The following is a 25,514-nucleotide window of genomic DNA, read 5'->3' on the forward strand; positions in this document are numbered from 1 at the left end:
GAGGACGTAAACAAGGCAGATGTTCAGTAAAACAACAAACTGGGATGTTTCATGGAATTAACCAGAAAATGAATATTCTGAAAACACGTAAAACATTCGTCTGGAATCCATTTGTAAGAAATATGGAAGATTCTGAAGTTGTGAAGAAAGACCCATGTGTTTGACGTTAGAGTCGATTGGAGAGAAAGGGTCTCAGCCAATCAGACAGATCTCAGCTGAACATATATATTAATGTTGGATCACTTGTTTAATGGCTGCTGTGAGACACTTCAACTGTAATGACTGGTGGAAGTGCGCCCCCTTGTGTTTAAAAATTGAAACGACATATTAAAAGAAGATGAAGAAATTCTGGATTTCTGACACAACAGCAGCAATAAATAGATATTTTTGAGGAAACCAGCAAACGATCAACATTTGACAATGAAGAGCCTTTTTGTTTAACACATACAACCACATTTAGATAAGAAAACAAACAAATCATTTCCTCTTTCCAGATTTACGCAGGCGTCCGATAGTGGAGGAGAACTGCAGAGTCGACCTCTCGCACAGGGAGAGAGGAGCATAGTCTTCCAGGTCTGTTTCCATCGAGGAGACAGAGGTGGAACAAGGCTCCAGTGATGAATCACTTGTGTGTTCCAGAAGTGGAGAGGCCTGTGGAGAGGCCTGTGGTGAGGCTGCACGTGAACCGGCCCCGTTGGCACCAGCCAGGGGCCTCGCATGTCCTTCCTGATTCGCCTTCCTGAGCCCCTCCAGGTGGGCCGTGAACGTGGAGGTCTGTTGTTCCAAGGAGAAGAAACTCTCCTGCACCTTGTCAAACTGCAGGGAGAGAGTTGGGGGGGGGGGGGGGGGGGGTTAACCCTACGAACAACATTGAGCTGTTTGTCTGAGGGGCAGAGTTTACTGTACCTGCTCGATGTTGGACTGCAGCAGCAGCTCGGGCCAGACGGACTCACTGCTGCTGCTCACCCTGTGGCTGATGTGAGTGTGACTCCACGTCAACTCCTGTGAAACACGGAAACAGGGTGAAGAGGGAGGGAGATATCACAGGTGGGTGTTGGTTGCACGAGGAGAGGATCACCTGCAGCTGCAGCGTGCCGTCCCTCAGATGAGTCTGGCAGATCTGAAGTCTGCTCCTGTAGTGACTCAGGACTGAAAACAAATTCTTTGCCAGACAAATGAAATAAGAAATTAGGCCTCAAAGGCAAAAGCTAACGTTGATGCACCAAGATTCAAGCTTATTTCTTATTTCTATTAACACAACCAAGCTGCAGACAGACTTCTACACCTGCTTACCTCTGTGTGTGTCCGAGCCAGGGCCACGTCTCCCTGGTCTTCACCCCCCTCCTTGGTGAGTGTGACCCCGGTGTGCAGCTCCTCCAGCTGAGCCCAGAGGCCGTCCAGACCCTCCAGCATGTACTTCACGCCGGCCTCGAAGTCCCCCTGCACCTGGACGAGAGTACTCAGTGACCTCATCCTGTCAGAGCCGAGCGCGGGACGTTAAACTGAAGTCATGTTCAAAACAAAAAGGAAAAGCAGATGGTGTCAGTGCCGAGCCTCACCTCTGCTGTAGGTAGGTGCAGAGGAGCTTCACTGTGTGTTTCAGCGTGGAGCCTCCGTCCACCTCGTCCAGTGTCACCTCTGACCCAGGATCAGCCTCCTCAAGGGCCAGAGACACTGACTGCAGGGGGAAATAGACGAGTGGGTTTAGTTTGGTTGAACGAGGCCATTTAAAGGACTTCTTTAAAACACATATTCAATTCAACACATTTCATTCAGTTTCAAAAGCCAATAAACACTAAAACCTATTGGTTTTCCTATTGAGATTTAAGAAATGATTGATGTGACATTCACCAAAAAGGTTCCAACAAATGAAACGATAAACCCAACACGTCACATAAACCAGGATGTCCCTCAGTAGAGCTCAGGCCTCCACCAGGGCCCAAAGCTCTGACCCCTCGTGAAACCACAATTAACTTCACTAGATCCAGATCTTTGATTCAATCTGCACCAAATTGCAAACACTCATAAATATGTCAGTCTCCTACTCATGAGAGTTTTTTTGATGAAGACAAATCAATTATTGTCTGAGAAATCGACGAAACTGTTGATAAATCTCATTCCCACGTTTCATATTTAATTGTTTTTTCCCTAAACCACATCCCACATCCATGTTAATTGACAGAAGAAAACATCACTTTCTTGTGAAGGAAAAATAACAACATTAAAATGAGGAATATCGTCCAAACTAGATAAACAATTTTAGAGTGTGAGGTTTTAATGAAGATGAAATTTCTTACCTTCTTTAGTCTGGCAAAAAGGAAAAGTTAAGTTTGGCCTGAGGCTGGTGCACAAAGCAACAGTCTCGTTCTTAATCCAACATGTCACTACATTTTAAATAAGGTGAAATTAAATCTACTGTAGAAACGATGATGCTGAACATCTGGATATTTGGAGCTGCTGGTGAATTAAGTGAAAACACCATGTGTGGGACAAACCAGCCTCACAGCCTCTATGGTTAATGTTGCACTCACAGGAAAGACAGATGGGAAAGAAACATTGAGATAAATCTCCTCTGGCAGTCAGGTCGGTTCAGACGACAGCCGCTCACTGATGCTGTGTGTTTCGCCCGGGGTTAGAATATCTGTGTATTCCTGAGTGACACGTCGAGTTTCTGTAATAAGTAATATCCCCCACAAAAATGTTTTAACACTGATCTACACGCAAAGAGAAAGTTGAACAAGCAGAGGAGATGACAGGGATAGCTGGAGGCGGCCGTGGGTGAGAGAGGGAGGCTGGTGTGTCTTCTCTTACCTGCAGCCTGGAGAGCAGGGCCTGGATGTGAGGGACACTGGGGTCGGGGAGCGGCTCCTGGAGGACACACAGCAGCAGACTGTTGACCAGGGCGAGGGCCAGAGGGACGTGGAGGCCTGGGCTCCGGGACGGGGACGCCCTGCAGGAATAAAGACACTTGACCATTGTTTTATAATGCAGCAGCGGTGCATGTGATTGGCCTGAAGGGGGACATGTCCCTACTCCACTGGACACTCAACTGATCCTCTGGTTCTGCACCAATCTACTCGAACTTCATATTTTGCTCCTATGTTCCCCTCTGGCTCTGCAGCAGTGGCTCAGGAGGTAGAGCGGGTTGACTTCTAACCAGAAAGACTGTAGTTCGATTCCCTGACTCCTCCATTACGCATGCTGAAGTGTCCTTGGGCAACATCCTGAGCAAAACTGATCACTGATCTCCTCAGATTTAGCCCTCAGTACTTTTCTTAGTGAACTGAAACTTTGTTTAATGTCGTCATTCGTCATGTTTCTTGTTTTTTTCACATTGTTTCTATCCTACTCCTGTTATCACCTCCGCCAAGGAGATTCACTTTTCTTCTGCATTTGTTTGTTTGTCTGTTAGTTTGTTCGTTAGCAGAATTACACAAAAACAATGCAAACCAGGTGAAAGGAAAGTGAGTCTATCACACATCGTCCTGAGAAGACGACAAATCAGGTAAAAACACACATTTTAGGTGTAGGAGGGAGAGGAGGTTATGCTTTTACCCCTGAGTGTTTGTTTGTTTGTGTGTTTGTTTGTTAGTTTGTTTATAACTTAGATTCTGAAAACATTATTTTTCAGAATCTGAAAAATAATTGGTCTATTTCATATTTTCATTACTTTCTCAAGGAGTAATTCACGAATCTTGATGGAAATGAATGTTAAGGGCGACTGAAATCTATGAGTGTGTGTGATTGGTGTAAATCCAAGTAAATATGAAATATGTGTCACTGACGAACTGAAATATCTGCTTTGAAACAACAACACATTCAAAAGTAAAAATGTACACAGGTGTGAAGATGAAGACACCAGTGGTTCCTCTGCATGTGTTGAAATGACACTTTTCTAAATCGCATAAATAAGTTGTAGCTATGAAAATAACAACATCTCACCATGAACACTGGATAATTCTGTTTTCCGTCACCTCCTCCGGCTGTTCCCTCTGCGGTGGCTCCCCCTTGAATTAAAGTAACGACCCTGAATAAACATGAGACCATTGAAATGCATGATGAAGTGAGATCCGTCTCTCGAGGCCTCGCTCACCTGGTCGTGTCCTGGCTGCAGGCGCCACCTCAGGGCCTGGACACAGCCTCCCAGCACCGTCCACAGGAAACACAGCAGCAGCAGCCTCCAGCACACATCTGGCGGCGCCTCCACTTGGCAGACTAACCACACTACACCCACTGGGGCAAAGTACCAGTAGCTTCTCCAAGGTCGCAGAGTCCTCTCAAACTGGGACCAGGATGTGGGACGAGGCTGAGCATCAACTGGTGGTGGATTTGATCTGTGGCAGCGAAGAGGTGATAGAAAGAGGGTTAGGATTAGTTGATTCAAAATCAAAGGGAACAACATCTGGTGCCAAATGGGAAGAGAATTGGAATAAATTGTGATGCAAATATGAATTTGGGACTCAAACACACGAGGTGAAGTAATTTGACTGAAGAATTAGTTAAATAAGCATTTGTTTGTCCCAAAAGTTCCTCTTGAGAAGCATCAGGGTTTGAATTTAGGACATTTTCAACTCTCTAAGAAGAAGAATTCCGTCTGAGAAGCTCTGTTTTTATAGCAACACATGATACAAGATGTAAAAATCACACAACTGGTTTTATTTGTAAATCTTGGAATCAGGATTAGAATTTAGGATTTAGATTTTATAGTTTAATTCTGGGATATTGGTGGATGTGTTAAGATATAAGATGAATGTTTCTTGTGTTTTGTGGTCGTTGTGTGTTATGTTTGTGAGTTTATAATATATTCTGTCTGTGTTTTGCACATTTGAAAACTAAAATATTTAAAAGAGAAGTTCTAGTCAATGCATAATTCAAAATGGAAATTTCCCAAATGCATTGTTTTCATTTGTTGGTGCAATCAATTATTGAGTTTCAGCGTTAAGTTTCTACTCTAAAATAAAATATTAAAAAGACTTTGAGGTTTTAATCAACGCATTTATTTATCATGATGCACCAGTGGTTATTCCCCAGTCCAGCTCTGTGGAGGATGATTTACAGTCTGCTCAGAACTGGTAGCTCATGTGTAAGAAGCGTTTAGATGTGAACTCTGACAGATTCTCAGCCTAATGGAGGAGAGCAGCAGTTTTCTTTCAGCAGCCTGAGGAGAGAGAATCACTCAGACGTCTCCTCCCTGCAGCAGCGGCTGATCAGAGACCTGCCACTCACACCCTGACCCACAGCTCCACTTACCTCTGCAGATCAGCTCTCCTCTCTGCAGCCCCCCCGTCCTCCCTGACCTCCTCCATCCATTGACGGCCTCCTCGTCCGGCTGTCCTCTGACCCGCGGCGTGGACCACCGTCAGCTGAGGCATGAGAGCGACTCAGGCACGGACATGCTGCCGGAAACTAAAATGACTCGAGCAGCACTCACCTGTTTGATATGTGATGGTTGCTGTGACAGGACGAGCTGGTTTGACTGGTTCTGCTGGTAGATTAGTTTTTATTTAGGCAGCAGCTCTTTCCCTTTCCCACATTCTGACCCAGGCAGGAATGTTTTAAACATACCGATCTCAATTGTTTGGAGGACAAGCCCTGCTCCACCCAGGAGACAAACACCACCTGACCAACAGTCACTTCAGCCTGAATCACAGTCACAGACTTGTGGTTGTAGTTCACACCTTATGAGCAACCTGCCAACAATTCATCTTCACAACACATTTGAATTCATTCATATCTGAGGCTCAAACTGTTTCTGTTGTTTGAAGATGCTGAAGATCTTCGCTGTTGCTGATGAAGACGAGAACATTTACAAAATGAACATAAAACATGTCCACATATAAAACAATAACAATTCTCAACACATGGTAATTACTATTTATAATAATTGCAGTTATAGAAAAGGGAATAATAATCTTAATATTTTGTTTGTTGTATTATTCAATTGGTCTTTGTTTTATTCACAAATAATTTGTAAAGCAAAATGCAATATAATTTACTATTATTATAATTGTTTCTTCTGTCAGAGACCTGCATCAACGTGAGCAACACCAGCTTCACTCCTGCCAGAACTGCTGTCAATGAGTAACCATTGTTTACTATGAACAGGAGACATGCCTTGCTTGTGAGCACATCAGTAACACAGGAGGATATTTCATTATATTTTATTTGAACTCGTCCTGCTTAATTATAGTCTCATATTCTCAGTTAAGTGCAAAGGAAATATGAGATATGAGTGAAATTATACTTTACTGGTGTTTGTGGGGAAATAATTGTTCAGCTGCAAACCTGTGATGATGTGTCTAAATATTTAACTGGTAACACCTGAGGCTCTCAAGTGGTATGTTGCACTTTCAAGTCATTTTCTTTGTACGTGTGAATCACAGAGGAAAATCAGTTTTTTATTTGGCTCCAAGCTGAAGGATTTCTGCACCGGGTTAAAGAACCTCCATGTGTAGGAAGCTGAACATCTATCTTCTCAAGACCATGAAAGTGTCGGGGAAAGAAACACAATACTTCTAAGTTCTTCTGGATTTCCAGTGTTTCCTGTTTGTGTACAGGTGTTTCCCACAACCCTGTGACATCACTGGTGGGTGTGGTTACAGGTGTAATAGCAGTGTTCCCTTGCAGTCACCTTTTAGATGTTTTAAAAATTCTGAATTGTATCAATGGTAAATCAGCATCACCTTGTAAAATCAAAGGTGATGTTTGCTTTTTAATAACTGACCCACAAATCCCTGGAGATCATCCAATGAAGGTTGGTGAAGCAGAACTGGTTGTGTTTGCTTTTCTAAGTTTTACTACAAAAGCACAGATGTTGTGGTTGTTGACAATGAGAAAGAAAAATGAGTTTAACAACCAGCATGTGAATTAAAACAACAAACGTGTGACACATTTCAAGGAGGAAGTTCAGGGAGAATTAAATCACACCAGATTTCAGCCACATTGACAAAACACACTACACAACAGGGGGTGTGTGTGGTTCACTCACACAAACGTGAGACAAAAACATGACGAGCTGTCCGGTACAGTGTCCTCCATAGTTTTTCCAAACCTCTCTCCAGACTTTCATTTACAAATACTTTACTTCAAGAGATGTCAATAAGTTTATAAATATGTAAAATGGAAACAAAACAAGTGTAAGAACTAAGCAAAACAAAACTTGTGCAACATTTCCAGACCTTAGGATGATTACTGTAATATTTGATATTCACACAGGAACCCTGGAGACATCTCTGAAAAAGTCCATCATTTTTAATTGGTCTATATTCTGTTTTCCTTTCTGTTAAACCGACAGACACATAAAACTGTGCTCGTCCCCTTCGTCCTTCACTTCCGTATGAATCTGGTTTTTGTCCGTTTGCATATGACTTTGTGTTTGTCTGTCCGTGTGCGTACGAGCAGCTGAGGTCTGCATGCGTGGTCGGTCTCTGCGAGAGTTTGTCACTGTGCACTTCAGGGTTTTGTGATGTGGACTTCACTAGCGCCGCTGCTGTTGGTGGTGGTGGTGATGATGTACTGCGTGGGGCCTTGTGAGTTGTTGGGCTGCTGCTGCTGCTGCTGCTGCTGCTGCTGCTCCAGCTGCTCGGCCTGGGCCTGTGTCGTGCCCTGGGGAACCGGCTGCTTGGGCTCCAGCTCGGTCTGACCCTCGGAGATCACGTAGTGCGTCTGCAGGGCGGGAAAGAGAACATCTCTGTTGTCACATGATGTCGCCACGTTCAAATCACTACAACCGAACTGCGGAGCTTCTGGGAAACAGACACAGATGACTCTGATCCTCACACAATGATCGATACTTTGCTTTAAGAGTCAAATCTTTCTTCATAGATGTGTGTTGCGTTGGACACACAAACCGACACACACACTCACACATGGGTAAAATCAGACTGGACCAAAACAACAGAATTTGTATGAGAGTGGTTGAGGAGCCGGAGGAGATGGCAGTGTGCCTGGTGTGGCTTGGTTCAGTTGGAGGTGCTCAGGGTGATTGATAGAGACACAGAGAGGAGCAGTGAAATACTGACAGAGCCGGTAAAAACTGTAAAACATATTTTTTTTACGGTTCAAACATGTATGAAAAGACAAAAAACTGGAAGCAGATTACTTGATAACTGAATTGAAACAGTATTTGTGTAGGAACTATTCTGTTCTTAGCTTTTTGATCCATTTAAACAGTTGATTCCTAATATCTGGTTTCCACTGTGTGTGTGTGTGTGTGTGGGGGGGGGGGGGGGGGGGGGTGTAACTGCTTCAGATGTACAGGATCCTGATTTCCTGAACCACACGTTCACTGGTCCTTTCCTCCCAACACGAGTCTGCGTCACTCACCGTCTTCACCTGGTTGTTGTTGACTCCGGACCCAGGTGGGCTGGCCTCAGTGATCACATACTGTGCGTGAGGTAGAGCCATCATCTGGATCTCCGACGCTGGAGCAAAGAGACGGTCACATATTAACTAACGTGCAATCCAACAGTTTGGAGCCGGCACACTATAAAGCACACGTGACTTACAGTAACCTCGGTAGTTCCAGTTCCCGGGTATGTAGGCGTGCTGGACGGTCCCCTGCTGCGACTGGGAGCTGCTGGTCTGCAGCGTGTGGCTCTGAGATAAAGTGACGGGGGTCAACTGGGTGGGGCTCAGCTCCTGACTGGGCTGCTGGGAGGTGGGGCTTAGTGGCTGACCAGTCACCTGAAAGAGGGAGGAGTGGTTGTTATCAAGTTTAACCCAATTTCCTAAAGAAAATGCAACTGTCAACGGGATACTGACATAATTTAAAACAAAACAACATTAAATACAGGTCATAAATAACTTATGTGTGCTAAATTCTTCATGGAATGAATCCCGGAGTGAGTGTGATGAGGGTTTACCTGCGTGGCACCTTGTCCGGTGCCTGAAGGCCCGGTGACCTGGATGTGTTGGACCTGGATGGAGTGCTGACTGTAGCCGTGAGGGTCATGCAGCTGACTCACATCTGTCGGGTGCTGTGAGTGTGGAGAGGAGGCCTGTGGAACACAGAGGAAACAACAAGGACACGTTACAGTTTCTACAAATCACCTCAACCCTCAGCCACGATGGTTCATATGCTCCTATGCTAGACGTGCAGGTCCTTCAGTCTACACTGACTAGATGCTCCCACCTATCAAAGTAAATGACTGGGATTGTGAGGAAGGACGTTGTTGGGATAGATTCTGGATCTTACCGGAGCCACCTGCACCACCTGCAGCTGAATGTGCTGTGGCTGCGTCAGGTTGCCTCCTGTCTGAGAGACGGGGATGTACTGGATCCTCTGGTAGTCGCCCTGCCCCGTGCGGTAGTCTGTTGTGAGTGTTTGTGAAAGTTCTGTCATGGCCTGCGTCAGCAGATCTGTGGTCTGTGGATAGAATTATTTAATTAGTTGATCATTTTTTCTATTTCCGTCTTTCTTCTTCTGTATCGAGTGTTCAGAACTCTTTCTTACCACTACAGCCTCGGCTGTGGTTCCGTCTGCACTGACGACAGCAGGAGAACTACTGATGACAGCTGCTGTCAGCGGAGCCTGGATGGTGTTGGCGAGCTGAGCAAACTCTGGATGTTTCTTCCTGATGTGCTGAACCATCTTAGTCTGAGACACGAACACAGAAAGTCATCCGTCAGGTCTCTAGTTGAATGGTACATTGAAGATTTTCACTTTGATAAATCATCTTCTACTCAGTTTCTTTACTAACCTTGCTGCTGTACTGTTTGGCGCAGTGTGGGCAGCAGACCGGTGCGGTGGCGATGGTGCCGGTCAGCTGCGTGTGTGTGCTCAGCATCGGGTCCGGTTCCCCGGGAGCAGCTGGTCGCAGCTTACGGATGCTGGGAGGCAATTCTGAGCCCGGGTGGTTCTTCAGTATGTGGGCTTTCCTCTTACTGGCACTCTTATAGACCTGCACAGAGATCCGCTCATTACAGAGACCTATCCTAGCATAATGAAGACTGGTCTCCTCGGATCTGATTCAGGTGAAGCAGACGTTTGCAGATATGGAAGATACAACAAAATGCTTAACAACTTTGGTTGAAATAACTGGAAGTGGAAAAACAAACCTTGTCACAATACTGGCAGAAGTAATCTCTGTTGGGTTTGATAATTGGCAGCGTTAACTCCGGCACGTCATCGATCCGCATCTCAGGATGACGCTTGGACAAATGATTAACCTGAAACCACAAAGATAAAGCTGTGAAACCTGCACTGGAAATTAAATCAAAACAAAAAGATCAGCTCTGTGACTTGTTGCTCACCAGCATTCCTCTGCGTCTGAATCCCATCATGCACACTCTGCATTTGAACATGAAGCTCTCGAAGTCCGAGTTGGGCACCTTCAGCTTGAGGGTCTTGGAGCGGAGGATCCGATCCGCCTTCTTGGCCTCTCGGTCCGGATTGTGCATACGCTGCATGTGCTCCCGCAGCTTATCTTTCCTCTGAAGGTCACAGGAGGGTTACGGGTAAGAGCTCATAGATCCACGCACCAAGACGTCCTCTCTCAGGGTTTTCAACACTCATCTTACCTTGAATTGTTTGCCACATGTCGAGCACAGGAAGTCTTTGCGGTCCGAGTGGCGCAGCATGTGCAGACGCAGCTTGTCCGGCCGGCAGAAGGCCTTGTCACAGTGAGGGCACTGGAAGATCTTCTCTGAATGGAAGCAGCGAATATGCTTCTTCACCTGAGGACCAGAACAATTCGTATCATTTGAAACCAGACTTTGAAAAGATCTATTGCTTCAGTCGAGGGTTTTTCTTTTCGGTGAATAAAAATAAATATATTTTTAATTTAATTACATGTTTTTTAACAGCTAAAACAATTCACAATTCACTTCTTCATATTTAACAAAACTAGAACAAACCAATATGGATTTTGGGGGCCGATGCCAAAAAAGGAGACAAAGATTTACTAACCTGGATGAAGTCAGTGAACTTCTTCTTGCAGGAGGGACAGGTGTAGCACCCGTCCACAGCATGCACCCCTATGTGGTCTTTGAGCAGGTCCAGCTTTTCAAAGGTGTCCTGGCATAGGAGACAGGCGTAGGAGCGGTTCTCCGTGTGCACCAGCAGGTGGTCCTCCAGGGCCGAGTCGCTCATGAAGCTCTTGCTGCAGATGTGGCAGGTGAAGGTGTAGGCGTCGCGGCCGTGGACCCGCAGATGCTGATCCAGCTTGTCTTTGTCCCGGAAGGCCTTGCCACAGTGTGTGCACTTGAAAGGACGGAAGCTTTTCCTGATGAAAAGGTGCTGCAGTGCTGCATTCTGAAACGAGAGAGAGAGAGAGAGAGAGAGGAAGTACTAAGAGAAACTTCCAACTGTGTTTCCTGACATGGATCTGCAGAGACACGGGAGGAGGCTGATTGATGCAATGGAGTTTGCAGGACGGGGGAATATCCTGAAATGTCGCATGAACATTGACACCATGGAAAAATGACAAAGGGAATCTTTGAACTTGGTGTTTTTCTGGCATCCTCCCCGTCCCACCTACCTGCACATCCATCTTTGAAGGAGCCACGCATTGAGGGAGAGAGACACATGGTTTTAAGGCAAATCATAGCCACTCTGACTCTAACAGACTACATCTAAAACACAGAGTCTCCCATCTTACCCGTATCCTCTTGGCGCGGCGCATGTCCTGAGACGTGAGGTGGCCGTCTGATTGGCTGTGCTGTGCCGGGTCCTCCTTCAGTGACACAGGCAGCTCTGTGATGGAGGGTGTGATGATGGATTCTGTGACCGGTTCCTCTGATGGAGGTATGAGCTGATCCTCCAGCTCCGTCCCGACCTCAGTCTCCAGCTCCAGCTCCACCACCTTCAGCCCGTTCTGAGCTCCCTCCTCATGCTCCTCCAGCGGCTGCTTCTCCGTCAGTTCCAGCATCTCCTGATAAGAGCGGAAATTTAGATTGTTTTTTTTAAATGTAGCTTTAAAGCTCATTTAATTTACGATGCATTATTTGGGATAATCCTGGTGAGCATCTTTTTCTGTTAACGTTTAATGAATTAATCTGTCGGTGAACTTTTCAGATAGACGCTAGCTGTAAATGTTGATCAGAGCAATAATGTGACTCTTACCGTTGTCTTGTCCTCACCAGTCTCTACTGGTGGATCCAGGCGTATAAATTTCGGCGGCCGCCCCGGTCTTCTTCCCGTCCCAAACCTCTTCCTGCTTCTTCCTCTTCCTCGGCTTTTGGATCTGACAGAGCAAAGACAGTGAAGAGGTCGTTGACGAGCTGTAGTGCAATCGAAACTAACGTGAGAATAAGAAAGTGAAGTGTTACCTAGTGGCAGCGTTAAACTTGTCGTCGTGCATGTTGAGATGTTGCTGCAGTTGTTCCGAGCTCACAAAGCGACAGTTACATTCGTAGCACGGCCAGTTCTTCTCTTGCTCGTGCAGGACTGAAGAAACAACAGAGAGTGAGAACCAGACTCTTATAATAGTTTGTAGTGAGACGTGTGTGATCATAAGCAGCTGACACAGAGTGTGGACGGACCTTTTCTCTCTTCTTCCGTCACGTCGTGGATCTTATGATGGACAAACTCTGCATATGATGCTGCGTACCACACCTGCATAATAAACAAACTTCAGTGATTAGGACTGAGTCATTCTTCTTGGAGTTCTAGTTTATCTCCACCAGCCAAATATCCAGCTCTACGCAGGACTGACCTTGAGCTCTTGTTTTGGCCGGATGTTCTTGATGGTCGTGTAAAATATCTCTGAGCCGTACTGATACGCCACCAGATTCTGCTCCAGGTGGTTCAGAGCGGGTCTCACGAACATCATCCAGTTACAGCTGTCCTCATCAGACAGGTCCAACCACAGGTCGTTAGCCTTGTGCTCCTCTTTGTCTGCATCCAGCACACACAGCTGCAACAAACAGAAAGGTATTTGATGAATGCACACACAAAAGGTTCTGGTTTCCATAAACATATCAAACATTTCAATTCAACGTATTTCCTTTTGCTAGGACACTATAAAGTGTTGTCCTCTTTTCTTCTGGCTGTAGAGCGACAGTATCAAAACCCTTTGATTACTTGATTCCAAGCCAAACTAAAACAACCAGTGATTCACGTGAAGTCACTTAAAGGTTCATCTACCCAATAAAAAGACTTAAGGTAAAATAGGATATTATTATTTGAACGTTTAACACCATGCTGCTGAAGGCCAAAATAAAAATGTCAAAACTAATGGTTGTCAACTGATTTACTTTCAGATGGAGGTAGTGGTCCTGCAGTTCGCTCTGAGGAACCAGGGGTCCTTCCACCGGGCCGAACTGCGTGCGCTTTGGGATGTGTCTCTTGGAGAACACGCCGCCCAGGAAGCGATCCATGTAGAGGACCAGAGGCAGACTGGCCCGGGCCTTGGACACCACCGGCCGGCTGGGGATGGGGTGCAGCGGACCGTGTTTCAGACAGACAGAGACGTTGGCGTTGTTACACTCCTCGCACCCTGAAGAGCCACAACAATTAGGAAGTCAGAATCACCACAACACAAAGCTGATGTGGTTGAATCCTGAAAATCTGGAATATTAATGTCTTTACGTTCCAGAACATCAGCTCTGCAGAAAATGTTAGAATTGTGCAGGTTTCATCTTAAAATATTGATAAAACGCCCCAATCATAATTTATAGGCCCCACTTTGTGTTATTGTTGTAACTAAATGGCATCGACAGCAATGTTAATACATGATATCTGTGATTTCATTGCTTAAAGGCTATTTGCTCCTGTCTTATCTACTTGAGTGACAGAGACGAGAGAAGCCTGTTTTCACTGATGAGGCCGTCACTCACAGAGGTTGTGAGGGTTGAATGATTGAGGCTGACAAGGCTCCCACTCATCAATCTCAGACTCCTCTTCCTCTTCTTCTTCAGAATCATCTGTGGAGTCCGTAGCCCCGAGGGGACTGGAGGGGGGCTCCGCCATGTCCGCCATGGAGGTGAGTGAGTTCGACACAGACAGCTGCTCCTGTGTGTTTGATCATGTCAGAGGGATAATTGTCAGTGTGTTGTTCCACGTAACCTAAGCTCTCTTCAGGTTTGGCCTAATCATGTGCAACAGTGCAACAAAAATAATGTTATAAGTGTATTCTTAGACAGTTTTACACAAATATACTTATTATTTATAATCTTCTGAACAGGTAAAACGAAAGCTGCATAAACATGTTTCTTCACCTGCGAGACAGGCTCCAGGATGGCTTGTGGGGCGTCTGCTACATTACTGAGAACGTGCAGATTGGCAGTGTTCATGTTCTGTCCACTGGGCAGCAAAACCGTGACCTACAGATGGAAGGCAGTTACGTTACGGTTCTGTAAAAACAATGCGTCACACAGCGAGCTAACAACGCGACAGTGCCTGGTCAACACCAACCTGCTGGGTCGTACCATCCTGCTGAATGTAAGCCACCTGTGGCTGATCAGCAAATACAGCCTGAAACAAAAAGGGACGACAACGGTGTGAGCAAATCATGCATGTTATACATTTTTCAAATAATTTGATGTAAATCAAGAGGTCAAAGCTGTTTTGGGGGAACTACTCGAGCTCAGTCTTACCTGAGTGCCGTCTGCAGGGTGTATGTAGACCAGCGTGTGCTCTGCCGACTCCACAGAGGCGAAGGAGTTCCCGTCCGCTGTGTAAACCACCTGCTGCTGTCCCCGGTCCTCCTGGTCTCCGCTGTAAACTATCTGGGCCACGGTGCTGCCTTCGAAATGCACCTGGAACACACGAGCACAGGTCTCAGAAAACTGTTTGAACCACCTGCAGCACGAGTGCACCCTCTGCCTGGGACTCAGCACACTGAATACACCGCTATTTCTTATATAAAAAGGTACTAAATGTAGAGTTCTGTGCAAACAATTAAGGCACTAAAAGTAAAGCTTTTTGAAAATAAAGTCAGGAACACTTTTAATTTATTATTAAGTAGGCAAAACAAATCAAACTACATCATCTAGGTATTAGGTGTCACCGCCCGGCAGCAGTTCTCCTAAAAACAGGAGTAGGTTGCTGCAGGTAACTAGGAGACGCTCAGCCCAGTGGATTAAGTCTGTATCCGTCTCTTCACATGACCCAGTACAGACTCCCATCACACTGAGATCAGGGCTTAGTGGGGGCCACACAATCTGTCCACATCCTTTTGGAGGTTAAGGAAAACCACTACATGGAAAACCTCACTCTATTCTATTACCTCAAGTTTTAAAAGTAGATGGGGAATGTTCAGCAGATGAAGAAGTGGGTTTTCTATTCCCGCATGTGAGTGTGCAGGACAAATCTGACCCCATGAAATCCTGACCTTCAGCCGCTCTACTGGCTTATTCAGTCTGATTGTTTTCCATTTGGCAAACCTGCATAACGTTTTATTCACTGTGATCTTTTTGATAGATTGTTGTTTTGTATCTGCCTCGTAAGGTGACCTTGGGTGCTGTGAAAGGCTCCTATAAATAAAGGGTATCATTATTAACATAAATAAATCTGAGAGGCTGATTATCCTCCTCTGATGCAGCGACTGTGCGACAACCCTCTCCCCACATCCCACAGCTCTTTGAGGTGTCAGTGTGGAGGCCATGCAGACCTGTGTGGCGTTCTCTGAATCGCTGCTCGGCGCCTGACTCCACACAGCGGCGGGCTCCTGCTTGGTCTCCATGGCAGCTCACTTCACTCCTGAGACAGCCGGGGAAGGCCTGTAATGCACAAGGACAAGAGGATGTGGGTGATGAGATGAGATGGGATAAGATGAATTGTGTGTATTATTAGAACTTTGCAATATTGCAGCTGCCAGAGTCAAAATAGGCATCAGAGAGGAATAAGAAGGTGTCAGATTATGATTCATAACAATGCATTGAGTGACAGGGAGTGGGGCTGACAGGGTCAAAGGTGCGTCTGTAGAGGAGATGTGCACATGTCAGTGGATTTCTTTATTGTCACAGCTGTTATCAGAGTATTCAGGAGCTGGACTTGTGTGTTTGGGGAGAAGCTGCAGCTGTGAGGTCAATCTGAGCCGAGAGAGCCCGGGATTCAAACTCGTGTGCCAGCTGAGGCAGACGTTCGAGTCTCCAGGAGGCAAAATAAAGCAGCGTGTCCCCGCTGCACGCAGAGCGGCCGCACGGAGCCTCTCCGCGGGGGGACGAAGCTTCCCGAGGCCGCGGGAGATGGGATAATGTGGCTAAAAACAACCGCATGTCGCCACAGAAGCTCCGGGGAAGAGGCGAGAGACCCCGAACCCGCTCAGAAACCCACTTGGTATAATCAATAACAAATCCGATCCCCCCTATTTTAAACCTGCAGGTTCGCAGTCCCAACCGGACCATACCACAAAAAGCAGCGCCGCAGAAACCCGGGCATTCGCTGCGCCGAGACGTTAGCTCCGCGGCTAAATAGTACCGATGTGATGGCGACCGCGCGGACATTTAAAGCTTGTCGGGCCCAGGGACGTGGAGTGCACGCTGTCATTCCCGACTGGGGTGGCTTTCGGGCGGATTACTGTTTGCGGAGACCCACCCGTCCCCCGCTTCGAGTTGAGCCCAGCCCTACCGGAGCGGCCTAGAACAAGGAAGACCCGGCTCCATTTTGGGTGGAACTACCAACAACAGCCGCATCCGAGGAGACGCGACGGGCAAATTACGATTCGACACCGGCGAGAATCCGCCGATAACACCGCGAACATTTGACGTGTATCCGCGGAAATAGTCCGGAGAAGCGGTGCTGCGGAGTCGGCCGTGGAGGAATCCGCGCTTTTCTTACATTTAGTGGAAAACGGACAAGTTGTTCTTACCTCAGAGTTGGTAGCTGCAGAGATGGCCGCATTGCATATATTAACATAATCTGCCTGGCAACACGGAGGAGCGTGGCCTCCGATTGGTGCTTATTCACTTTGAGGAGCAGGAATAGCTTCTGGTTTTATTATTATTATTATTATTTTTAATATATCCGACACAGCACGTGTGCACGTTGACATTTTATAAATGTCAGAATGTTAGATTTCCCCGTAAAACCGTTAAAATGTCGCGACTGCAGGTTACTGAGCAGGTTTATGTCATTGCAGTTACAGCCAATCAGAAAAATCCTTCGTCGGAGTCGTCCAATGGAATTAAACCTCTTATCCAATCATTATTTTTTATTCCTCTAAAAATAATTTCAAGATGTTGATATCGTCACTCTCTTTTTTGTTATTAATATAGTTAATTACATTTATATACAATAAATGTAAGGCCCAACAATTTATTACATGAAATATTTCAACTACAATTAATTATATTTGAAACATTTCAGATTAAATCTTAAGTGATTAAATCCACAAATGTGATATTGTTGCAGTATTTGTCAAAATAAATAGTATTATGTGATTCATGTTGTTTTTACTGCACTAAAGCTGCTTATCGAATGTAATGCTACAGTATGGCCACTGGGAGGCAGTAAACACACTACTAATGATCAAGATTCTCTTCTGCCTCCAGTGGTCAAGTGGCGTCAATGCATACGTGAGGTCATAGTAACACTTCCGGTGAACACTTTTTTTAAATGATACAGCATAAGTCAAGTGTATAAAGTACATTAAATAAAATAGTAAATAAATACACGAGACAAAATAAATGTTTTGTTTCTGTTTAATAAAGAATAAGAAATAAGTGTGGGAGGAGCCTTTTTCTTTAACCTCGATGGAAGATGGACGGAGAAATCATTGATTATGAATCACATTTAAAATGACACAGTGCACAGATCAGTAAAAACAGCTGTGGACAACAAGTGGATGTTTATTAGGAAAATACCTGATGTCCCAGTGTCATTGATTCCACCAGTACTGACATAGTCTGTACATCTGCAAGAACCATGAACAACTCTCTTCCTATAAACTAATATAAATCTGTTATTTAGACAGTTGTTGGTTATAAAGACTTCATATAGAAAATAAAAAATGCAGCCAGAGAGATAGAGGTTGTGTTTGATGAGCTGTTAAATCCAGAAATAGGCCGAGCTCCACTTTTCCCAATGGTGTTTCTGAGCCGAGAATCCAACTGACACGTCCCAAGATTACACTCAGCATGTGCAAATTCATTCTATTCATTCATTCCAACATGTCTGTCGACTGATGCTTTGGAAATTAATAACCGCCCTGAATGTCCTGCCTGCAGCAGAAATTCAATTTACATGATGTTTCTTTTTTTCAATAAGATAGATAGATTACTTTATTCATCCCCGAAGGCAAATTAAGTCGTCATAGCAGCCGGTACATTTGAATACAATAAAATACAATACAAGAGAATAAAATAGAATAAAAAACAGAAACATTGTGGCAGTGGCAGATGATGGTAATAGTACTTATGATATGATGGTAATGTTATTATATATGTTAGACAGTATATAAAAAATAGTACAGTATATATAGTATATAATATAACAATATATATTTATATATGACGGTAATTATACCAATATAATAGCAGTATATAGTAATAATGGCAGTAACAGTATACATAATAATAATAGTAAATATAATAATAATAACATGTACACATGTATAGATATGTGTATATAGACTTATATATACAAATAATATACTAAGAGTATGATATATAGTACAGGTATAAATATAAGTATTTGACGATACAATAGATAATATAATATACTATGAATGTAAGAATATGTAGACAGAGTGTAAGCCACAAGAGAGAAACACTAATGACAATCTATGAGGAGGAAAAATGAAGTGGGGGGCAAAATAATCCAATCATGAAAGGCCAATGTGTGTGTTTGTGTGTGTGTTGGTGTCAGCTTGTGTGTTTGTGTGTCTATCTCTTAATATTACGAACTGAATGAAGACATTTTATTTGTCACGTTCGAAACACAGAAAATGTCTGATGTTGGATCATTTGTGTTTTTCAAGAAATCTTTAATTCCATCCAGGATCTGTTAATATGTGTTTGGTTTAAGAGAAGAAGAGACACGATTGATTTGTAAGAAGCTTTTGTTTAAAAACATATATTAATAACAAGTTCATTCTTCACTCTTCTGTACTAAAGACAACTCTAGATATTTGTAATAATGCTTTTCACAGGTGTTTTTCGTGAATGCACAAATGGCAGAATTGCTGCATCATTTCATGCATTTTGCATAATGATAATAATCTAATTCTATTATGATGACAATAGCAATAAACTCTAAATAACATGGTGCTTTACAAGTTTTAAAAAGGGCCAAAAATAGGAAATGGTTAAAAGCAAATAATGAGAAATCAGTAAATGCTATTTGAATTATTATTTTGGATTTCAAATACATGTATCATAAATATTGCCAGAGCCATGGGAAGCACAGACCACGAGGGGGCAGCGGAGACCCGGGAGGGGGCAGCAGAGAACCGGGAGGAGGGGGCAGCAGAGATTCAGAGGGAGGGGGCGGCTGAGAACCGGGAGGGGGCAGCAGAGAACCGGGAGGAGGGGGCAGCAGAGATTCAGAGGGAGGGGGCAGCAGAGAACCGGGAGGGGGCAGCAGAGAACCGGGAGGAGGGGGCAGCAGAGATTCAGAGGGAGGGGGCGGCTGAGAACCGGGAGGGGGCAGTAGAGAACCGGGAGGGGGCAGTAGAGAACCGGCAGGGGGCAGTCGAGAACCGGGAGAAGGGGGCAGCAGAGAACCGGGAGGAGGGGGCACCAGCGCTCCAGAGGGAGGGGGCAGTAGAGAACCGCAAGGGGGCAGTCGAGAACCGGGAGAAGGGGGCAGCAGAGAACCGGGAGGAGGGGGCACAGCAGAGATCCAGAGGGTAGGGGCAGTAGAGACTCAGCTCCCCGCCGCCACACAGCTCAGTGTGGCTTCACATTTCCAGAGGAGACGAGTCTCAATCCGACCTCCTACATTTTGTGTCGAGCTCCGGTAACAAAACAAGCGGAGCAGGACGCGTCCCTCTGCCCGGGACTCACCCACCACGGACCGGGATCTCTCCTTCTTCTCCGGGACACACACACACTCAGAGGATACGAGTTCTTTACCATAGCACCGCCGCAGATCCTGGAAGATGGGTTCAGTCCCGGCGATATCGGTCCTCTTTCTGGGCATCGTGGTTCCAGCGTTGGCCGGATACATCGAGGTACGTGATCCGGTCGCTTACCCGATTAACCGTCGGTTCAATCGATGAACCGGTGTTTGCTCGATTCTCTAAGAGCCGTTATTTGTCCCGTTTTCCACACCAGGCGTCTGTGGCTCCATTCTGCTGAAAAACACTATCAAATCACATCTGTGTTGTGTTGTGTTACTGTGACTTATATTGAACAGGCTGTGATTACACCCCCCCACACACGATCCACACACAAGTAACGGTATTGATCCATTTTTAAAGATTTGCACCACACTTCTTTTACACAGTTTCGAGGCCTGGAAGTTGATTTCCTTTTGGCACATTCAACATTAGATGTCGTTGCATCGTGATTTCAGGTTGTGTTATTCCACCTGATTCCTGCAGCAGTGTGTTGATGTGGAGTTGTGACCCAGGAAGGTTCTGTAACAAGATTACAGCTGCCCGGGTTTCTGCAGCAGAGATCAAATCAAAGACAACTGGTGCTTCGTCAGGCCCATGAGGACACACATGGGGACACACACATGGACCTCTGACAACATGCTGTGCATTACGCCTGTGTCCCATCCTGTGTGTGTACAACCCTGCAGGAGGAGATTGTGTACTTTCTTACTCAGCTTCCAGCTTTATGGTACTTGTGAAGCAGGCAGGCCTCTCTTAATGTCGTGCATTCACAAGTTTGTTGTCTTGTTTTGATATTAAAAGCACCGAAACACTGCACGAGTCCCATTTGCTAGGCCGAATGTGGCTGCTCCTGTGCAAACACACCCACCCACACATGTGCACACACTTCCTGAGTATCCTATTTTCCCAGTGGATCACCAGTCATTGTCTCCGTACACCCAACGGCTGCAGTGTCAGACGTGTGTGTCATCGGACGACAATGCACCCAATAACAGAGCAAACAGCCCCAGTGAAGACCCCCCCACCACACACACACACACACACACACACACAGCCCCTCAGAAGGCAAACACCAGCGTTCCTGCTCACTGTTGAAAAGACCCATGACAAAACATTTTAACAAGTTATCTCCTGGCACGACTGTGTGTTGTCCAAAGTGGTTATCAGGGGCCGCTCCTCCCTGCCCCCCCCCCCCCCCCCCCTTGCGACAAAAATCCTCGGCCATTTTGAGGTGGTATTGGCTGACATTGTGTGGGGGGGAAATAATGGTTATTATGACCCCAACATCTATGCAGCTGCACTCTCTCTCCACAAAGGCCGGTCCCCTCTGCGATGATTGTCTCCTCAGTCAGCCTCTCCCGGCCGCACGGACCTGCTGGTCGATATCGCACAGACTCTCCTGAGATGATTAATGGGTGAAATCAATGCATTTTCTGATCAGTCACCCAGATTAAATGGAGATGTGAACACTGGCTGCTGCAGGGCTTCACTGTGTGGCTACTTTCGAGGATTCCTGGGGTTTAATCAATGGCTGTCCTGAAGGACGAGGTTGTTTGATACAGCATTGTTATTTGCGCTAAAACACGATGTGTATAGAATCTGGATTTTTTTTTCAGATTTCAGTTTTTCATGCCTGCCTCATTGGGCCCTGAACGCACACCGCTGTTGACAGGAAACTTGAGACTCACTACCGGAGTGATAACAAACAGACCTGAACATTCACCTGTGGGTAAAACAAACAGTGAACACCTTTCGGTTGGAGAGAGAACAGAGGAAACCAACTGCCCCGGAGAGATGTTATCACGCATGACTCCTCGGGTTGCATTCCTAGTTAACCATAGTCAAATATTACAAATCCACAGTCAAATGCAGGAAGTAAAACATCAAAATATCCGTCTCTGTTGAAGCGTCGCTGATCTTTCTTGTGTAACTCTCATTGTTTGGACCATAGGCCTGCGCTGCCAAAGAACCACTGCCTGCTGTCGAGGGCTGTTGTCAGTGAAGCCGTTGGTCTGTGCTGTCTGTGCCCGGCTGATGAGCCTGTGGACGCTCAGCCGAGGTAGAGAGTGCTACGCTGACTGCACTCACTGCCCCTGGACCTTGAGCCTGAATTTACGATCCGGCGTTGAGCTCCACGGAGACGCTCTCTCGCTGCCTCTCGGGGATGGTTTATTCTCCCTCGTTGGGGTTGTCCCTCGCTCCTCGTCTCTTTGTGTGCGATGTGGTGGTCGAGGTGTCATCAGGCCCCGGCGGCGGCCCTCTTGTTTCCCAGTTCCTCCTTTTGTGAGCATTTGGGCTTAGCCAGCTACTTCAGCTGTGTAAACGGTTTTGTTTTGTCAGGTACCTGTGAGAGTGCCAGATTGTGACCTTTTGTTTCTTCAGCTGTGCCCCCCCCCCCCCCCCCCCCCCCAATCTCAGCATCTTTGAGTCACCCTGCACTGGCTCGAGTAAAGGCTCTGCCCTGGTGATTTAGAGCTCTTTGCACTCTTATTCTCGCCCTTTAATTCCGTACCTCCTTTTTTGTAACATGGTTTTCTTTCCCTCTCTTGTTCACCCGCTTCCCAGCTGAGCGGCTGCATCCTTCTCTGGAGCCGATGTAGAAGAAGAGTGCAGGCTACAGCCATGTAGCAGGTTTGCCCACAGAATCCTTTTGGGGATTAATGGAAAACCAAATATGTGGAACAGTTAATGGATTCGGAACATTTAATTCTCCACTGACTTAAGCTAGCAGAGATGATCACAGCCGTGACACACTCTGTGGAAATCACAGTGTTACACAACCCAACATTTTTGTGTAGGTCACACAATTACAAAACATTGGTGTTTTCCTTCCACTTGGCCTTTTACGTCAAAAACATCATGTGATCTCGTGCTAGAGGAGTGACTTTTGGTTTTATAGCGTCTGCACATGTACCAGTGGCTCCAGTGGAATGGACGAGCCCATCCAACCCACAGGAGAAGAAGTATGAGAAAATTCTGTTGCATGTATCCCAGAGAAATGTCTGTGGTTCTGTGCTCATTGCTCTTCGGTTGCAGTCGTCTTGCAGCAGCATTTCTCCTCTTATCATTCAAAGTCTGTGCCTGCTCGGGCTCTGCGTACTTGTGGGCAACCACTGGTAATAAAGTCTGCTTCGCTGTGTGTGTGTGTGTGTTTGTGTATTCGCTCTGGATATGAGGCGATAATGAACAATTGCTTGTGAACAAATGGGCATAGCTGGCTGTGATTGTCAGGGCGGGTGCTGTGGAGCCGACCGTTAGCCGGGGTGAATGATTCCCTGCGAGGGCCTTTTGTGTGGTCCTGAATAGCCAGGACAACGTGGGGGGGTGTTACCATACAGAGGTGATCAAGATATGGAGCAGAGACGGGGGGGCGGTGGCAGACTGTTGGCAACAATTCACACCCGAAAAAAAACAACAATGAGTAGCACTTGGGTTTGATAACGATCTTTCAGTTCATTGTTGTGGGAGGTGGTGCAGAGCCAAAGCCTCTCTGCAGGCCGTCTCTTCTCTCTCGGCTAGGCTCTGAAGATGGCCTCTTTGACCTCCACGTTCGGTCGTGTCAATCAAACTGACGGCAGCAGCATGTGCTCCGTCAGCTGAGAGGCGGCCTCGCTCGCCCCTGGAAGTCGTAGATTAGCGCCTAAAACCTTTGCTTTTCAATTGTAGGGACATCCCCATATCCCTGTGAATCCTCTTAGCGACAAGAAACACTGGGTGTGTGTAGATCAGCGGAGGGAAAGGTACTAATCCCAGAGCCTTACCCTCCTCCTGCTAGTCGCACTCGCCCACCAACTCAGTCAAACCCTCGTTTTCATGCCCTGCAGAGGCAAACCGACTTCACAGTGGCACAGCACACACACAGTGAGTCACCTGTGTGTAGTATCAGTGTTGTGTGCTCGACATTGAGCTCTGATCCGTGCTCTGTGACGAACAGAAGGAAGGGATGTCTGATTGAATCCAAGCCCCCATTCTCTGCTTTTTCATTTCCTCAAAGATTCCTTCCTGCCACTCCACGGCTCTCAGCCTCCGTGTGTCTCTCAACGTCTTCCCTTTCACTGCAGCGGCTGTTTCTTCCTCCCCAAGCCTGCGCACATCTCCTGGAGCGATTCCACAAACAGTCACTCTCTCAGCTCATCCCGGGGATTTAAATAGGGAGGCCTCATCAGACGAGGCTTGTTCTCATGATGCCTGGCTTTGTCTCCCAGGCTCTGCCTGTGCTCTAACTATCCCATATGAGCGCTGTGGCCTCCTCTCGTTCTCTTTTTTTTTTTGCAATTGGAAATGCATGTTTGTGTATCTGCTTTCTTAGTTGTGCGTGTGTGCACAATCCTGTTACAGCGCGTCTCATCACATATTTAGTCCGTGAGAGATCCTGGGTGGCGGGATATCGGTGCGATGTGAGTGGGTTCAAGTCGACACACTCATCACTGCACATCCGCCTCCCGCCACATGTAGGCCAATCGGCACGTCCTCCCCAAAGACCTGCAGCTGAAAGGTGAACGCCACCAGACCAGAGTTTAGACTGTGTTATTCCTTTACGACAATAGCCCGGGCTCCACGCGGCTGTGTGAGAATTCCTTTAGTCGTTTATATGCCAGAGTGCTCAGGAATGCATAGCCTGAAGTGCAAATGGCCCGCTGCATTGTGCGTTGAGCGGCTCTCTTCCTGTGATAGCAATGAGTTCAGGAGACAAAAACATCCCCTGTAATCCCAGAGAACGGAGCCTTGCTGTTTCAGACTTTATTTTTTAATGTAGTTTCTGTTTGAGATCGAGAAGGCAGTGAACGTAGGTGGGTTAAACCCTGTCACCCCCTCCTCACTGTGTGTGTGTGTGTGTGTGTGTGTGTGTGTGTGTTCGTCCCTGTAGCTCTTCTGTGAGTCACTCTTGCTGCTTGGGTTTTTCTTCCCATGAATAAAATATCCGCTGTGCTATCTATGAGTTATAGTGCACTCGTCCCTCTGCCTATGGCCTCGTACGTCTTTCCCTCCGTCCCCGTCTGTCCCGCGTATGAAGACGTAGCCCTTGTGTTCCTCACTTGTGTGTCCTCACCAATTTTGTAACATCACTGAGTCATTTGCAGACACACACATTGATTTGTCTCCTTTTTTTTCTTGTAGCCTGGAATAAAATGGAGGCAGGCAGCTAAGAATCAAAGAGCCAGTTAACTGTGTGCCAGGCGACGTGTCCCACTGTTTACTGCACCAGAAAATAAAAGAACAGAAATGACTCTGGAGGAGCTGTTTTTTTTTTTTCTCCGGTGTGATTGAAATTATTTTTTACTGGATTTTATTTCTCTTGCCAGACTAAAGAAGAGCCAAATCAGACCCTGTTTCCCAAATTGCAGTTATAATTGATGTGTCTTTTTATAGGGCTCTGTTGATTTCTATGTGTGGGTCTGTTTGTGTATATTTGTATCTCTTAGTGCATTGTATGCCTCTGTCCTTGTGTCATCCCATTCTGCCTGTTTTAAGACACGATGGAGGACAGACTGTGCTCTTAGTGGTTTTGTTGGGATTTCTCTGTAGGATCAGGTTGTTCTCTGAACTTATCTTCAGGAGCCAGGCTGA

General features: G+C 46.1%; 3 protein-coding genes across 10 annotated transcripts in view; 1 reads left to right on the forward strand and 2 right to left on the reverse strand.

Annotated features, from left to right (window-relative positions):
* Nucleotides 1-370: 370 nt before the first annotated feature.
* Nucleotides 371-5,391, reverse strand: si:ch211-151h10.2 (uncharacterized protein LOC567699 homolog). The gene is made up of 9 exons (XM_062386206.1): nt 5,251-5,391; nt 4,094-4,334; nt 3,943-4,007; nt 2,812-2,950; nt 1,560-1,678; nt 1,294-1,474; nt 1,079-1,162; nt 907-1,002; nt 371-816 (listed from the first exon to the last, which is right to left on the reverse strand). The coding sequence occupies exons 1-9, from the start codon at nt 5,370-5,372 to the stop codon at nt 478-480; spliced, it is 1,386 nt and encodes a 461-aa protein (XP_062242190.1). The 5' UTR covers nt 5,373-5,391; the 3' UTR covers nt 371-477.
* Nucleotides 5,392-6,377: 986 nt separating this feature from the next.
* On the reverse strand, nt 6,378-16,792 carry prdm10 (PR domain containing 10). 2 transcript variants are annotated; one of them, XM_062386104.1, is made up of 23 exons: nt 16,755-16,792; nt 15,555-15,663; nt 14,539-14,700; nt 14,357-14,416; nt 14,161-14,265; nt 13,780-13,954; nt 13,198-13,439; nt 12,657-12,857; nt 12,484-12,556; nt 12,271-12,388; nt 12,065-12,185; nt 11,601-11,873; nt 10,910-11,254; nt 10,522-10,677; nt 10,255-10,434; nt 10,060-10,170; nt 9,702-9,902; nt 9,455-9,598; nt 9,197-9,367; nt 8,865-8,999; nt 8,508-8,685; nt 8,326-8,423; nt 6,378-7,665 (listed from the first exon to the last, which is right to left on the reverse strand). In XM_062386104.1, the coding sequence occupies exons 2-23, from the start codon at nt 15,624-15,626 to the stop codon at nt 7,453-7,455; spliced, it is 3,534 nt and encodes a 1,177-aa protein (XP_062242088.1). In that variant the 5' UTR covers nt 15,627-15,663; nt 16,755-16,792; the 3' UTR covers nt 6,378-7,452. The 2 variants fall into 2 exon arrangements, with proteins under 2 accessions (XP_062242088.1, XP_062242087.1); XM_062386103.1 differs by lacking the exon at nt 16,755-16,792 and having other exon boundaries at nt 15,555-16,709.
* Nucleotides 16,793-19,758: 2,966 nt separating this feature from the next.
* aplp2 (amyloid beta (A4) precursor-like protein 2) overlaps nt 19,759-25,514 on the forward strand; it is a 51,900-nt gene continuing 46,144 nt past the window's right edge. For 3 of the 7 annotated variants that reach the window (XM_062385547.1, XM_062385553.1, XM_062385551.1), the window contains exon 1: nt 19,761-20,057. In XM_062385547.1, the coding sequence (XP_062241531.1) occupies nt 19,986-20,057 (72 nt within the window). In that variant the 5' untranslated portion in view covers nt 19,761-19,985. Of the gene's footprint in view, nt 20,058-25,514 lie in introns of all 7 variants that reach the window. The other 4 variants (XM_062385552.1, XM_062385549.1, XM_062385554.1 and 1 more) reach the window with 3 other exon arrangements.

The sequence above is a fragment of the Platichthys flesus genome, chromosome 4 (assembly GCF_949316205.1).
Source record: "Platichthys flesus chromosome 4, fPlaFle2.1, whole genome shotgun sequence".
In the NCBI taxonomy this organism is placed as follows: Eukaryota; Metazoa; Chordata; class Actinopteri; order Pleuronectiformes; family Pleuronectidae; genus Platichthys; species Platichthys flesus.